Source organism: Squalius cephalus (assembly GCF_949319135.1).
Source record: "Squalius cephalus genome assembly, chromosome: 17".
Lineage (NCBI taxonomy): Eukaryota > Metazoa > Chordata > Actinopteri > Cypriniformes > Leuciscidae > Squalius > Squalius cephalus.
In genome coordinates this window covers 24072554-24090257 of record NC_137138.1, presented here as the reverse complement: position 1 = coordinate 24090257, position 17704 = coordinate 24072554, and the positions used below count along the sequence as shown (strand labels likewise).

General features: G+C 37.7%; 1 protein-coding gene across 2 annotated transcripts in view; it reads left to right on the top strand.

The window, feature by feature from the left end:
- Nucleotides 1-686: 686 nt before the first annotated feature.
- The window catches only part of dacha (dachshund a), a 159805-nt gene continuing 142787 nt past the window's right edge, over nucleotides 687-17704 (top strand). For both annotated transcript variants that reach the window (XM_079898313.1, XM_079898312.1), the window contains exon 1: nucleotides 687-1377. In XM_079898313.1, the coding sequence (XP_079754439.1) occupies nucleotides 878-1377 (500 nt within the window). In that variant the 5' untranslated portion in view covers nucleotides 687-877. The remainder of the gene's footprint in view (nucleotides 1378-17704) is intronic.

Sequence of the window (17704 nt, the reverse complement as noted above, 5' to 3'; positions counted from 1 at the left end):
AAACAGCGGAACTCTATCTTTTATAAGTTACCTAAAAAGCAATGTTATATAACAACAGAAGTGCTTATTCAAAGCTTAGACAGTAAAGTTAGTTCACCTCAGTTTACCTTTGCATGTTATACAGTTAATAGCAATAATGTTTTAGACCTTAAAGTCAGTTTGATCACAAATAATAAGCATAATAAGTCATGTATCTTTCAAGTTGTCTTGATGATATTCTCATGCACTGTAATTTTAAAACTGAAATGGAGACTGAAGATGATGCTTCAATAATACGATGGTATGGTAGGACAGACTGTGAACAGCTCAGCTGTCATATTTAATATTTGTTAATATTACAGCTGGATGTATTAGTCGAAGAAGTCTTATAAAGGTGTAACATTGTTGCTATTCAGGCATATAATGCCATAATATGGTAACTTTCAATAACTTCTACAAAGTCATTTTTAAGAAGCATTTTATAAAATTGAAAAAATTCACTTACGGCGTGTTACCAAAATGATCATGAAATATACATATCTACCATCTGTCTAACAGCAATCTAAAAAGTTGTATTCGCTTTTGATAGTGAGAACTCAAGTCCCCGCCCTTAACTGGCAGATGGCCAATAATATTTGAAGGCGTGTGCCATCGCGTTCCTTATTGGCTGAGAGAGCTGTCACTCCGGCCTGTAGTGGGCTGGCTAATTGAACCGCTGAGTGCGATACACTTCTATCCATCTCACTCGCGAGGAAGGTAGTTGCACATTACCGACTATCAGCAGTGGCTACCGGAGACGCATGAGAAACACCGAGTGAAAGCCGCGAAACAGTGCGAGGAGCCAGCAAAGGTGTGCTTGACTCAAAAAGTACGGAAAGGAGGAAACTTCGCATAAACTATGGCCGTATCAGCAACTCCTCCGGTGCTTTCACCGACCTCCACTCCCGGGGGCGCGAGCAGCCTGTTCCGTCCCGACTCTCTGTACTCCAGCCCGGCCGAGTCCCCGCGACTGACCAGCAGCATGATCAACTCTTTCATCACCGGCACCGGTGGCGGCGGCGGCGGCGGTGGCACGAACGGGAACGGGCCCGGCGGAGTCCATAATAACGAGTGTAAGATGGTGGAGGTGCACGGGGTGAAAGTGGCCTCGTTCACCGTGGACGGTCAGGAGCTCATCTGTCTCCCGCAGGTGTTCGACCTGTTCCTGAAGCACCTCGTCGGCGGACTGCACACCGTCTACACCAAGCTGAAGCGGCTGGATATATGCCCGGTGGTGTGCACGGTGGAGCAGGTGCGGATCCTGCGCGGACTCGGGGCCATTCAGCCGGGCGTGAACCGGTGCAAACTCATCACCCGAAAAGACTTCGAGGCGCTTTATAACGACTGCACCAATGCCAGGCAAGACTTGCATCACATTTACACTTCAGATTTACACCGAGCTGTGGAATCTGATGCTCTTTTCAAGTTCATTCAGAGCTTGCGGAGTTGGCAAAGTTGGTAACACTTCATGATAACTTTCATTATTAAGAAAAAAAAAAAATTGCACATTGCACAAAAATATCAATTAGTTTTTATTTTAATGCACGTGCTCTAAATTAGTTACCTTTTAATAAAGCCTAGGCTAAATATTTTCATATTTTAATTAAAGTTATTACAAAGTGCTACTTGTGTAGCCTACTTTTCAAAACTAATTAAAAATCCAAAATCAAACTTTTGTCTAAAATAGTTTCCAGTCAGTTTTTATTTCTGCCAAACCACCTGCAGTTTTGTTTGTTTCAAAGCAAATAACTGTCATGAGGAAAATACAGAAGTAATTATAAATCATAAAATGAACAGCTTTCTTCAGAATCTTTTTGATTCATTTTCCTCGCTTACGAGACTCGCTTAAGCATGTTTATTACAGCGCAAACATGGGCTATTTATTATCTAAAAACGATTCAAATAAACTAAAAATATGAACTTTCAAGGATATAGGCCTATAAAAATGAATAGCAAATTTTAATAGTAGAATATTTCATCTGCCTTTTAATAAATTGTATTTGGTTGGAGGCAAATTTTAATAAATCATTGCACTAATTGAAATGGCAAGGATATAAGTTAGGCAAAGATTAATAAAACAACAACAGAAAAAAAAAACTTCAGCAAGTATTTTTTACTTTTTGTCTTCATAATATTTATAAGTTCCTGTGGATCCTGGGTGGATTTAGTCTTCATTGGGACATTTTGTTAAATTATTTACTCCTTAAATTACACTAAGTATTTAGAAACTTTTGAGCTTCCGATATTTGACGTTTTTGTCTTTTATTCTTCCTTATACAACGACAGCTCTTTGGACTAGGGGTCATACTGCGGTTGCATTTCACTTTCTTCTGTTTTTTGCTCCACAGAGTCAGTCTCACATAAATAGACGTCAAGTGTCATTTCATGCGCTTTTGACCCATGTCATATATCCAGGGCCAGATTTGAATTCTTGTTTGATATCTGTTTGATTCTGGATGATGATGTCCCACGTCTCATTTGGGATAAGATGCTATGTTGCATAAATCAATGAAGCACCTCTCCTGGATCTGTGGCTCTGTTTGGTGTGGAGATGTTATTCTTAGCTTGTTATCATGACAGATGCATTAGTGTTCTCAGGCTCCTCTAGCAATATCAGCTTGTGTGTGTGTGTGAGAGTGTGTGGTGGGACTCAAGGGAGCAGTACACCTATAAAGACCTTTATCATCCACTCTCAGAAAAAATGGTGCAAAAGCTGTAACTGGGACGATACCCTTTAAAAATGTTCTAAATATGTGCCATTTGGGTACTAATATATACACTTGTCGTACCAATATGTAACTTTGAGGTAGTAATATGCACTCTTTAGGCACAAAGGGGTACCTTTTGAGAGGGTGACAGCTTTTGGACTGTTTTTTTTTTTTTTTTTGAAAAAAAGTCTCTAATTATATGATGAAAACTGCACAATCTTTGCTTTTAATGGAATGACAGTCACAATGTAGTGTGTGTGTGTGTGTATATATATATATGTATACTTTGCATCGGGTCTAGTATTTTCAATTTTCTATTTCCATATCTTAGTTTCTTACAGGTAAAAGGTCAGGTATTGAAAATTGGTTGGAGGGAGTAGGTTCAGGAACGTGGTCTTAAATTGCACTTTTGCACAGTGAATGTGTGCGTGGAGATGCACATGTGTGTTTAAGAGAGAGAGAGAGAGAGGGAGAGGGAGAGAAAGGGAGAGGGCGCATATATCCAGATGGTCATTCTGGGCAAGGTTCGGTAATTAACCTTTTAACATCCCCAGCACAACCTCCAGAAGAATCCCCCGTCACTTTATTGGGCTTTGCGCAGTTCTGAATCAATCTGCCGTGCACATCTAATTAGAAACGAGAGCGAGGAGAAAGTGAGCGGGGGAGAGAGCGTTTTACAACATTATTTTGTTTAATTTTGAGTCCAGGCAAAATGGACAATAAGAGAATGAGGTGCGGAGCGCTGCGCTTTTCACTCTTCTTGTCAGATTGCAGCATACGGTCGGATAATGAAATTGCCCGAGCAATGGGCCCCCCTGAAATTGAATTTGCTCCTCGGCATCGTTGCTTTACAGTTCACCTTCGCAAGCATCGCTTTTATAGTCAGATTTAAACATCATCCACCGTCCCGCTACCAGATGGCTGAAACTAATGTGCGTGCTGGCCCCTCGCCTCCTCTCTCTCCCTCTCCCTCTCTCTCTCTCCTCCTTCAGCGCAGGCTCATTGGGAGAAGGGCTAAGCTGGGACAAATGGGTGTCTTTTGCATCAGTTTGTATGGGACAGCCACGGCTAAACAAGCGAGGATGATCGCCAGCCCGGTGACGGCTGTGTCTCAACCTATAGTGAGCTGCCTATTTAGGGGGTGTTTAAATAGGGCACATTTTTAGTATTCAAATCAGCCAGACAGAGCGCAACGGAATTAAACGGGTCACACAAACACTTATAGAACAAGATGCGACGCGGTGGCCAAAGGCATTCGTCTCATGCATGTTGACCAACAAAACTGATAGGAATGGGAATCTCAAGGAATTTTTGCATGATTCTGTTTCATCTTTCTTTCTTGCACAAATCATTTACTGTTACATTGTAAAAAAATGATTGTTGGTTTAATTAAAAAAAGGAAGTTACCTGGTTGCCTTAAATTTGAGTTCACTGAAATTCAAAATTTGAGTTAATACAATGGAGATGTATAGAAACTCAAAATATTATGTTATGTGAACCACATTATCTAAGTTGATTTGACAAAAGATAAAGTGTGATAACAAATCATGAAAATATTTTTTTAAAGTGTAAAAAATACATATTTTGGATGAAAGAAATGCATCTCTTAATGCATTTACTGCCTTCAGCAGTCAAACAATGAGATCACAGTTCAACAGAACAGATAAATCAGATTAATTATTGCAAAAGGTGTTTACAAAGACAATTTTTAAAAGTCTTTACACAGACGTCTTAAACGTGACATAAATGTAAGATAGTAATTGATCCTAGATTTTTTGAATAGCTACAGCACTTTTTAAGTATTAACAAGCAAAAAGGAATCCTAAATCATTGATTTGTTTTTTTTTTTTTAATGAAAAAAATAAATAAATCACTGATTACAACATAACTCATAGATTGTCTATCATTAAGTAACTTAATTTTGAGTTGGACATCATGAATTAACTTATCAGTTCTTTCTGCTGGGACTGATTCGTAAGTGTTTTTGATTCACTTAAAAGTACTTTTAAAGTCATACACTGGCGCTGCTGTGTGTTTTGATGCACTAAAAAGAACCGACTCATAGAGTCATTCGTTCAGGCTCTAAGTTTTTGATTCACTAAAAAGAACCGGCTCATCAGAATCAATTGTTCAGGAATCGGACTAGACTTTTAAAATACCTATAATGCGTGTTTCGCCTACATTTTAAGGGAAGAGTAAGTTATATAAATCATAAAAAAAAAGAGTCGGTGCTTGTGCTCCGGAACGCAAGAACGCGTCCCATGCACGCGCAGCAAGTTGTCCCGTTCCAAGTCAGCAGCTCAATATGTTGTCTAGGTAAGGAGCTCACTAGATTTTCAGATACGACCTATAAATATGCAACGGGATCTGTAAAACTTGACTGAAACACAGAAAGTGTCCAAATCAGCAAACGCACTTACGGCCCGCTTTTATGATTTCTCAGCTCGCAATTGATCTCCAGGTTTTAATGCATTCATTATTTATTAAAACGAAATTTGCAAGCTAAACATAACACTAAACTAGTTTGCACTTGGGGACTGCACTTAGGAAATTGAATGGGAATTACATTAGAGATGAACATCTGTGCTTGCTCTCCAAAGGTGGATTAGATTAGTTTAACTGTTTTTTCCCCTCTCTACCAAGTGCAAGTGCAAAAATAAAAAAATAGTGCAGAAAGCTCTTGTCCACTAATATTTGTTTGCACCGCTGACCAGAGAGTTTCTTCATGCGAATAACATCATAAAAAGGAGAGAAACATCCCTATGTGCATTCATGCCAATCGCACTTTAGCAGGAATTGTCAAGTTAAATCATAAAACGCATTACTTGTTCGAAAGCCTGTCATATTTTTTTTTTCGTCTCTTGAAGCGATTTGCTTTTTTTAGTCATTAATTTAAAATGTGTCTAATTCCCATCTTTGCCCCAGGCGCGAGCTACCATCACACTGCGCGTCAAAGTGCTGCTTTTCAAAGATTCCCTAAAATGCACAATTTAACACCTTTAAGAAGCATGTTCTGTAAATTAATTTGAATTAATGGTCGATTTTGTCTAATTTTGAATCGCGCTTTAAGTTTGAACACTCAATAAATTTGGGAACTTTAAAACAAAGACACCGACAGACACGTACTGCTGCTGCTAATACACAATTACCTTCGCATCCCCTGTCAGGAGTGCGCGCTCCAGTGCGTGACCGCGAGCCTCCAGTTTCGTGGCGCGCGCGGACGTGTGCGCGCCCGGTCCATATGGACGGCAGCTCAGCGCCTGTGGCTTCGCCCGAGGCTGCGACGCTCAGCTCGGCCTGGGCACACGAGACACCCCGCTGTCTCATCAAATCTCCTCAGATTGTCGCTTTTCCTTCGGCACACCTTAATGTCAGCCATTAATTATACATCCACCTTTTGGGGGGTTGTTGTTTTTGCAGATTCACTCTTTCCTTTACCCTTTCAGCACAGTAAATTATGAATTAAGACCACTTGAAACGTCAAGAGGGGCTTCGGTGTTTTTATGACGGTAGCCTATGTGAACGGCTGTCATATCTCATATTCAGTTTTAAAACAGGCTGTCATGATTTGAAACCTGTTTTTATTAATTTTTAAATAACACAAACTAACATAACATCAACAAACAAGCAGATAGCGCTGTATATAACAATTTATGCACATAATAGTGCTGTCAAAAAAAGTATCACAGGTTTCAGAATAATATTAAAACATTAAACCGTTTCCATCATTGATAATAACTAAGTATCAAATCAGCATTAGAATGATTTTTGAAGGATCGTGTGACACCGAAGACTGGAGTAATGATGCTGAAAATTCAACTTTGCATCAAATAAATAAATAATATTTTAATGTATATTAAAATAGTAAACCATTATTTTAAATTGCAATAATATCTCACATTTTTTTCTGTATTTTTGATCAAATAAATGCAGGCTTGATGAGCATAAGAGACTTTTTTCAAAAACATTCCAAACTTTTGACCGGATATATGAATGTATATGTATATATGAATGTGTGTGTGTGTGTGTATATATATATATATATATATATATATATATATTTGGGCCACCATGTAAGATGTGTGGATAGATCTAGTTTTATTTATAGGTAGTTGAACATATTTTGTAAAGACAAGCTGGCAGCTGGTCTTCCAGACCGACTATTCTGTCCGTCTACGTCTTACTGCGAGCATGCTTGAGACGTGAGAGCGGCGCTTAACTGCTGACGGGCTCTTATAAAACAACTTGTGGCCATGTGAGTTCTCATTAATGTTGGCGGGTGCCTGTTCCAAGCCGCAGCGCTTTAATAACTAGTCCCATGCGTAACCAATGAATTAGAGGCAAAGCAAAGACACATGTGGTCAATTAGTGATGGAAAGGCGCTACTAGAGTCTTTTTGGGCGCGGAAATCACGAAAACAAATTAAGAAGCCTGCTACGTATGTGAATCTGCACAAATTACACATTCACATCCGCATTCATTAAACGATGTTTGAGGAGCGTTTAGAAGCCGCGATTACGAAGTTAGCTCTCAATACGCAGATAGGGGTGAGGAATAGCAGGTGTTCACTGATGTGCAGCGACGTGGGAGAGAGATAGAAGAGGTTAAAACAGACAGATGGATATGGCCTGTCAAGGATCTCACAAGAGGAAAAATGACACTTTCCGCTCACCGTCCGCAGAGTTACGGCAGGAGGAGAGAAAGAGAATAGTGTCATTTTGACTTTGGGAAAGTCTCCTCCTGAGCTTAATGACACATCTGCAGCCAGGCTATATTTATTACAGTCATGTAGAATAAAATTGATTGTCTCCTAAAATTAATTTTTGCTTTGCCTCTAGCAGTGCTTTAATGGAGGACACTAGGCCCCGCGCAAGAGTATTGTTTAATCACATTAGTATCACAGCCCTCAGGACAGCGGAGATAATTGTACAAACGAACATCGAAATATGTATCTCTAACTCTTATGATTGAATTATGCAAATGACTTATCTCCTGCCCTTCCAAGCACTAATCATCTAATTAGGACTGATGTTTTAAATGCTTGTTTTTTTGGATGGGGATCCGGGGAGAAGCAGGAAGCAGAAAATTGAATGTGACACTGAAATCGGCAAAGTAGTTTGTACCGGAAGAGCTGGTGTTTTCTCCCCCCCCCCCCCGCCCGCCCGCCTCCTCCGCCCCGCCGTTGTCTGTCGTGGCGGCGAGAAGGCGATTAGAGCCGTTTTAGAGAGTATTTTAAACATAAGCCCCATCTAATCCATTTTCAGGAGTTCATCATTTTTTCTGCCACTTTAATAGTTTGGTTTAACGCTAAGCGCTAGCTCGCGTGGAGGGGCCGGAGGGGACTAAAGCTGGTCAAAGAAGCGCTAACTAGCATCCCAATTATGCCGATTAATATTTCATGACATGTTCTGCTGCGCTTCCCCGTTCCTGCGAGCTAGCAGCTGTTGATCCGTTCGCACAAAGCGTTTTGCGCGCCAGAACGGAGAGGTTATGGTAATGACAGGCGAGCTCAAGTGAGTCTTGGAATCCCGTTTCGATGGACTTGAAAGGAGATGGAGATGACAAAGTCGTGCTTTTCTCCGCTTAGAAGAGTGTGTACAGTCGTCTCCCACATCTGGAGGCCATAATTTGCAGCATTAACCCCCTTCTGTCTAGCTTTGGGCCTTGGGCAGATGGGTTCACCTGAAGAGCACAATGCCCTGTTAGTTCCCTCAAGGGTGTCCTGCTTGGAAGTGAACAGCTCAGTCTTGAAGTGACCATAGATTTGAAATGAAATGAATAGCAGCCCATGGATCTAGTGCTGTGTTTTATGTGCTCACATGCAAACTTTAACATTTGGTTTAGTGTGAATTGAACATTGTTGTTGAATTCTGGTGATTTAAACGGGTACCACTTTCTTACATAGTTTTATTTTGTGTGTGTGTGTGTGTGTGTAAACTGTGAAAATGATAGTGAAGCATCAAACAAATCTGCTCCAGTTTTACACTGTACGCCACCGTTCTCCTAAAAGTGTCTTTAAAAAACACCCAAGTAACTATATTGTTGAAAATATTATTTTTATTGTTTTTAATTAATGAAACATATTAAATATTTAATTATTTATAGCATAATATAACATATTTAATATATAATTATAATTTTTTAATATTTTATTTATATAATATAATATAATATAATATAATATAATATAATATAATATAATATAATATAATATAATATAATATTATACTGTATATATATATATATATATATATATATATATATATATATATATATATATTTGTTTATTTATTGTGGACAAATATGCACAAGAGGGCAAGCAATTGAATTTTGTGGAATATAAATTAAATATAATGATAATGCATATAATTATGTAATTAATATAATTATTACATTTTGAATAATACATTAAAATGTAATTTTTAAAATGTATAAAATAATAATTATATTTATGCGTTATTTATTTGTTTATTTATTTATTGTGGTAAAATAACATACAAGAGGCCAGGCATTTGTATTTTGTGGAAATTTCATGCAATACAAATTTACTATAATTATTTAAATAATGTACTTATTAACACATCAATGTTATTTTAAAAATGTATAAAATAATAATTGTATTGATTGATTTATTGATTGACTGATTGTGCACACACAAGTGGCCATGAATATAATTATTGAGGTATAAATTGTAAACACTAAATGGTGATTTCTGTCAGTCACCAGTGATTTCACTGCATTAAAAGGCTTTGACAGGCTGCGAAGGCATGCTAATGTCAAGTTGCAGTCAAACGTAGAAACATCTGTTTGCTCCGGATTATTAAAAGAAGAAATAAAGATGAAAGCAAGGTGGAATGTGAGGAGAGAAAGGGTCAGGGAGGGTGTGGGTGAGTGTTTGTGTGTATGCGAGTCTCTTTCTGTGTCTGGGTTAAATCAAGAAAAGCCCAGGGTATGTGGTGACATCATGGCCGGTTTGGTGCTCTCGTCGGATCTGTAAGGGATTCATTCTGTCTTTATCTGCCCCGGGGCGGCCCAGCTCCAATTACCCCCCCCCCCCCCCCCCACACACACACCCTTCTGCGTACCGCCATCCGGAAGTCTGCAGAATAAGCCTATAAAACTTTTAAAATCCACCCAGGAGCGATGCTGTCTTCACATCATGCACGTGGAAATGTAGATCATATTACAAAAAAACGCAATTATTTTAGACAAATGCAGAGGATATGGATACCTTATGATGGAGGACAGTTGCCAAATGTTTTATGAGTATCATGTGACCTCCACCTGTAACATGCCACATGACTTCTGTCATTCCCTGCACTGTCCTTTAACAGGATTTTCCTATACACATAATATGTGTGTGTGTGTGAGATTAAATATTGACTTATTTTAGATGACTGTTATACGTTATTAGTTCGAACATGTCTGGAATGTATGCATATCAATTACTTGATTATCAGGAAAAAACTGTATGTAATGTGTGTGTGTGTGTGTGTGTATATATATATATATATATATATATATATATAAGCAAATTTACAGCAAAAATAACTTGTGATTTATATAAGCACAATATAAAATTACTCATTAACATAATGAATGATTTCAGTCAGACCACCAGGTCTGCATGGCTGTTTTGAGTTTTGAGATATATGAAAGACATATTTAATAATCACATTTTAACTTAAAGTAAAACAGATGAGCAACCCACACCTCGTCCAAGACGACAGCAAATATTCAGTCTGCTTCAGTTTGCACTGCACTTCATCCGTCTCTTAGTTTGAAAGAGATTCAAACAGCCCTGAATGCGAATCTTGGGCATGCTCAATAACGGTTGCGTTTATGTGTTTTCCATTCTCATGTTTTTTTCTCCCGTGCCCTCATAAGTATGAAGATGGTTTCCGTTAATAGCGGCCCTGGGCCTGATTGGAAACACGTTAAGCATGTGTACAGACTGTAAATTGGAAGCACACTATGAAGCAGGTTGTGTGCTTGTTTATTCCCCATTATGATGTCCGTGTCTTAAACATTCCTCACAGAGACGTCCAATCAGAAAGATGGATAAAGACCACACCCTAATAATAACAACTTTTACAATCCTGTAGATTAGTAAATGCAACGTATGCCGCAACCTTTGTACAATCGGAGCACATATATTTGATGTCATAAGAGCTTGCAGCAACTCAGATGGTTCTTCTCCCACAAAGCAATGCGTGTGTGTTTGTATGCATGTATGGATGGGTGGGTTGATGTTGTGCATCTGTGTATGTCTGAAACAGTGTAAATATTGTGTCTGTCAGTAGCAATGGGTGTCATTTGTGTGTGAGTATGTGTAGATTGGGGTGGGGGGGTGTTCCTCTGATGAAAACAATCAGGCCCTGTGTGGTTTCATTACAGGGTAATGTCTCGCCAGATTGTTACGGATAGTTAAAATGAAATGAAGTGAATTAGGGAAACAAGGGGGAGAGCATGCACAACGCTTTATTGCTTTCTTTTGAAGACACACTGACAATGATCTGCCTTCAGTTTAGTGCATGTATCAGATAACATATCAAAAACTGGCTCTGAGTCTGTGTGTGTGTGTGTGTGTGTGTGTGTAAAGGTAAAGCTTGAGGCTCGTCTTGTGCTGCATTCTTGTCAAGTGAAGGATACATTGTCTTTCACTTTCCTGTCTCCATCTGGACACAGGTGTGTGTGTGTTAAACTCATTTTCACATCAGACTTTTGGCCCATATTTGAATAATTTGATGCTAGACGCACATCATCAAGGGGTTTTCAAATATTTTGATGACCAAGACCCCCTTCCTAATATATAAAGGCAGCTTAAACTGTGAGAAAAGTAGTCATTCTAAATGATATTATAAACACATGTTGTTTGCAAAATTAAATCTGCTGTTATTTTGTTACCGTACTGAATTATCTGACAAAATAATGGCTGAATGAAACGATAATGTTATCAAATTTAAATTTGCTTTTATAATTTGCTTTGACAATCCTAAAAATAAATTTTGTAAAATATTTTTATTTTTTATTTTCACATAAAAAAAATAAAAAAAATAATTATACCCCTACTTGTACACCCTTGCCGCTTCCTGAGGGTCACCGGACCCCATTTTCAAAACTCCTATTTTAATTAATTCATATTATAATAAATGGAAGTCAGCAAATATAAGTTATGTTAAAATATGATTTATTATATAATTAAGTGTGAAACTTATATTAATACTTTAATGTACAGTCTCATGCAATTTTAATAATCGATTCATCTATTGAATCAATTATTTTATTTGCGTAATCGCTTTAAAAATTTGGCAAATGTGTGCTATTATTCATTAAATATGACTAGAGCAAATTTCGGTGTAAATAAAACCATTGTGACATAAATTGTCGTATTTAATCTAATGGGACAAAATTAATATGAAACGATTAATGTCGATTTACAGTACATGCAAATTTATTCTGCTTGTTTTTGATGAACAATGTCGAATGTGTGCAGAAAAATGAAATGAAACTTTACAATATATGAGCACAGACCCAGCTTGTAATGACATTTGCTTTGAAGTTTATTAGCAATTTTATCTCAACTTAATTTGATCAAGTAGAGTTAAAATAGTGTTAATGTTTTGATTTCGAGCTTGCGATCAGATTAACTGTAATTGAGCAGAATCTAATGGTAGTTTACTGCTTTTTTTTCTCTTTCTTATCTCTTTCACTGTGCTGTAATTCAACAGTCCACACACTCTTCCTGGCTTTTCCCATGGTGCCTCAGTGTGAGATTGCAGTGTGAGGGATGGCAGGCACACCTGACCCGTCTGTTCCACAGGGGCTTATGGGTAATGGATGGGTCAGAGCTTTTTTTTTGATGTTTTATTGAAAGATCACCACGGCTGTCCTGGTTTTCGCCTGACTATAAATCAGGGTCCTCTGTGGCCGGCTGGACTGTCCAGAGTGTGGTTTATGTCAGCCGAGGCAGGAAAGGCCTCCGATCCCATCACTCCACCTCACCTATATCACCCACACACACACACACACACACAACCTCACCGGTGGGAACCCTAAACAATGTGTCTGTCAGACATACAGTACATACAGGTATCAGTCGCTTTGATGCTTGCATGATATATGTAATATTATATCAAGGTAGCATGTTTACAGTATTTGTGATATTGCATCTATGTTTAGGATACTGTCACACAAGATATATACTGTAGCAACCCGCCAATCATTGAGATCAATAGAAATTGCTAATGAAAATGGTGGACAAGAATGTTTTTTGATTAGTCGGGTATGTTGAACCTGATTTTGAACACACTTTATAGCATACACTTTTTTTTTTATCCAACAAAAGTTGTCGCACTCAATGAAGATTATTTAAAGAACAACTAAACTTTTGCTTTTTTAATCTGAATAATTGATTAATTAAAGTAATCGGCAATTAATATTGATTGATCAATTACATTCATGTAAATTCAAGATTATATTAATGTACCAGTTTCAAATGTTTCTAATAGTAAAGAATATGTATTTTTTTTAAATGTTTTTTTTTTTTTTTTTTTTATCTGAAATGAATGAATGATCAGAGTTTTTAGTTGTAGCACTTGTTAAAAGACATATTGGAGCAGATGTAGAAAAAGACATGCTTTTCATTCATTTAATACAATTATGCTTTTTAACCAGATTAATCGAACAAGTAATCAGGAGACTAAGTGATTATTAAAGTAGTAGGCCTAGTTAATTGCAGTACTAGATCCATAGTGTTTTGGAACAAATGTAAAATAACATGCTTTTTACTGATTGCTTTTAAACTTTTTGTACTTGTCTAATCGATTAATCGAACAAACTTATCAAAACAGTTGCTAGTTGCAGCCCTTTATCAAAGTTATACGTTTAAGAACAAATTCTATAAATGATACAGCATTGATATAACTGGCTCTTGTACTTGTCAGAGCTTTTTTTCTTTTCTTGATCAACTGATGTTTGTTTTGCTGATGCAGCACAAACGGTGTGGTTTTCTCACCACTCTCCCTTAATATCGCTGTTAATGAGTAAGTTGATGTAGTTGAACGTTTAGTTAATAAATATGTCAGACTTTTACCTCTCTCTCTCCCTCCCTCCTTCCACTCCTTGTCTCTCTCTTGCAGTTTCCCAGGCTCGGCGAGAAATCGCAATTAGTTTTAGATTTACGCTACGATGACAGACAGTGGTATATAAATAGAGGTTAAACACACAATTTACATATTAATTTCATGATTCATTTAATCAATGATTTATGTGGATATAGATTGCTTTTAATCCGCCTCTCAGCGGCAACGTTTGCTCTCTCGCTCCCGCTCTTCTCCGCTCTTCGCCGAGCATGACAGAATAGAGTGCCGAGCTCTTTCTTTTCCTCCCTCTATCTCTCTCTCCCTCTGTCTCTCTTTCCTCTGAGCTGTTCAGTGGCTCGGAGAGGAATGCGAACGGAGGGGCTCCAAACGGCGCTCCTAATTGGTTTAATTTTTCAGTGCGTGCACCGAACCTGACACTCGTTTACTGCGCGCCGCTGTATCTCCTTTCTCTCTCTCTCTCTCTCTCTTTCACCATCTCTCTCTCTCTCTGATCTCACTCTCCACTCTCTCTCTCTCTCTCTCTCTCTCCATTAATAAAAGGGTAATAATCGCTCCGGTTAAAGGGATGGTAATGAGAGCAGTGGTTATGGTGATTGGTGGCGGCGGTTGTGTATTCATAACAGATCTCTCATACTGAGGCAAGAAGGCTGTAATTGAGCCATGATTGAGACACATACGCTCCCCTCTGCCGCGGGACCAGTGGGAACGCCGGAGAACTGAATGAAAACGCCTCTAAAGGCGCCAAGCAAGGCTAAAATTTCAGACAATGCTACTTACATACAGTACGTAGGCTATACAAAACTTTCAAGCAAGTTTCCATGTAGGATGGTGTAGTGGTTTGGGATGTTTCCATCCACCTGTTCTTATGTGAATTCTGGGATAGTATAGCACAATGCTGGATAGAAACACCAAGATGGGCATAACTTCCAAAAATGTGGATAAAACTCACGTGCTCAATTGAGGCATATACATTTTTTTTCCTTGATAAAAGGACATGCGCTGCGGTGGAAACACATTTACCGAATAAATTCATCGATTTGCAACAAAAAACTCATGAGGATGTGATTGGATATCTGGACTAACCAATGGACCAATTTCATTGCGCAGCATCTCAAATGTTAGTTTGGTCATTCCAAAATGCCTAAGCCAAAGTCTGTCATCAAAATGATTTGGTATAATTTACTTTCCAGAACTGTCTCACACGATTGCGTTCCCAAACACCAGGCATCCACCTCCAAACATAAAACGTTAAAGTTATTCATGATGTATGAAAGAACGGCCACAGTGGCTTCCCCGATTGCAGCAACATTTTTATTACAAATATTTTGCGCCAATTTCCCAGGAAGTGACGATTTTGTGCTCTTGAACACATGGGATGTTTTATTCTTTATTCACAGATGTTTTATGTGATAATCGAATTTTAAGCATTAGCTGTTTCCATCCAAAGTTGCAAATATAAATTTTATATTTTTGCCATTTGGCCCGGCCAAAAAAAGTCTGTTTGGATTCAAATGCTTGAGTCTATGATCGAATCTTTACTGCAGTGATTATTATGTTTCTAACATGGTTTGGCAGTAGTTCTTCTAAGCCTAATTGATGGAGAGTGTTGGTTTTCATTTTTTAAACAAGCATGTAGGAAGACACATCATGGCCATATTCCAGGATGACAATGTCAAGATTCATCAGGCTCAATGGTAGACTTTACAGAGTGTCAATACAAGATCTTGACCAACAAACATCACACCAATTATTTCCATTAAGATGTGCATCATTTTTTGGTCAAGATCCTGTTTTGACAATGCAAGAGTCCAGCACTCTGTAAAGTCTCCTCCAGCACATCCCAAAGACTTTCAATGAAGTTAAGGTCTGGATTCATGTGTGAAAATGATCCTTCATGCTCCTCCCGACCATTCTTTCACAATATGAGCCTGATTAATCTTGACATTGTCATCCTGGAATATGGCCATGATGTGTCTATTAGGGTTAGAAGAACTGTTGCCAAACATATAACATGACAGAACATAATAATCACTGCAATAATGATCCAATCATAGACTCTTAAGCATTTGCCTATTTACATCCAAACAGTGACTTTGGCCGGGTAGTGTAGCTAGTTGACAGAGAAATGTTGTGAGGCATATTCAAATGTATGTCTGAATGAGCACCAGTTCAATTGACATTTTTCCTCTGGCTCTGTGATCATTGGTGACTGACAGATCCCCCACACCAATTGATTGTCTGATATTTGGTAATTTTCTAAATCTAGCCATAGCCAATATCACAGTTTTTGTTTCTTTAGGCACAATATTGTAGTGTTCATTTCAATACAGAAATTTTGTGTATATCTCATTTGCTGGATTTAATAGTATGCAGGGAGGGCTTGTATATCGTACTTTATCGCACTAAAGTCACTATAGGTGTCAGTGTACAGTTCAATTCCATTGGCTGAGAGAAGTTGTTTTAAGTGTTCTAATCTGAGCCTGATTGGAAATCTCAACCATAACGTTTAATCATTTATGTTGTCTTACCCATGAAAGTGTCACTTATATTATATATGATATGATACAACCAAAACAACAAATGATCTAGTTAAAAGTTTAACTTTCATTTTTGCCTGTTAGCATACTAAACAATTAGCCTGTTAAGCTATAACATTTGGTCATGCATTCTGTTGTTGTCCACTGTAAAAAAAAAGACAAAGAAAAAGTTTTTAATTTTAATGGTTAAAGACTATAAAAATGCAACGATAATACCTGTTATTTGGTTACCGCTAAGTTCATTTACTATAAACTGTATGGTGAAAAACTGTAATATATCTAATGGGACATTTAATCTAATTTTACAGTAAAATACTGTAAAAATATTAGTTTTTGGAAGTGAAAAAGATCAAATCATGTCATAATTCACAGTGAGAAAACGTAAATTGATGTTCCCAACTCTCATTTGATAGTTTTTCATTTAAATAATTCTTTCTTTTTATTATTTTGTTGTTATTATCGGTTATCCTTATTATTGGTTATGTACATTAACTTATGTTGTTAACTTAATGTTTATTGCATTGTTTTAGTGTTTTGTGTGTTTGATGGTGTTTTGTAATTGTGTTTGATACTGTGCATAATTAGTATTTATCTCAGCTTTTGGAAAAGCTACTCTATCTTTGATTCTACCTAATCTTCGTTCTATCTAATCAAAGGAGTTTTTTTAACCAGTTAGCGATATGCTAAACTAGCAGGATAAGATGTTAGCTTGCTAACAGAAGGATAACTGAAATCATAAAGGCATCGTCTTCGGTAATATGTGATGATAATTTAAAAGAGTCAGGCACTTGGGTACCAATAAAAGTTGTCTCAGCCAATGGAATCACTTTGGGTTCTGAATTGAATTCTGTAGTCAACCATTAGCATACTTAAGTACCTTTTTCAGTTCAAATCTATATCTATATCTGTTTTAATGGCCTGTATATTCTTTAGACATACTTTAAACATTTTGAAGTCATCATACTAGACTGAGATGTATGAATTTGGTGTTACAATAACACACCCACTTTGTATTCAAGACGTTTTAACATCTGTCCCCTGCATACTGTTCACACTTTATTCTCTTATCATATGCTACATTTGGATGAAAAATATGTGCAGTACATCCAAATGACAATCACTAGGGGGGAAAAAACATGTTACTTAAGTGTTTTATCAGAGGATTCAGACAAACAGACCCCTTTTCCTAAGTCGTAAATGAAGATTAAAGCTCATGTTGGCGGAGAAGAGACAAATTGGGATGATTTATTGGAGCTGACATGGACGTGTCACTAAGGGGGGAGACCGGAATAAGAGAGAAAGAGAACGAGTGGGGGAGGAAAGGTAGAATACGGAA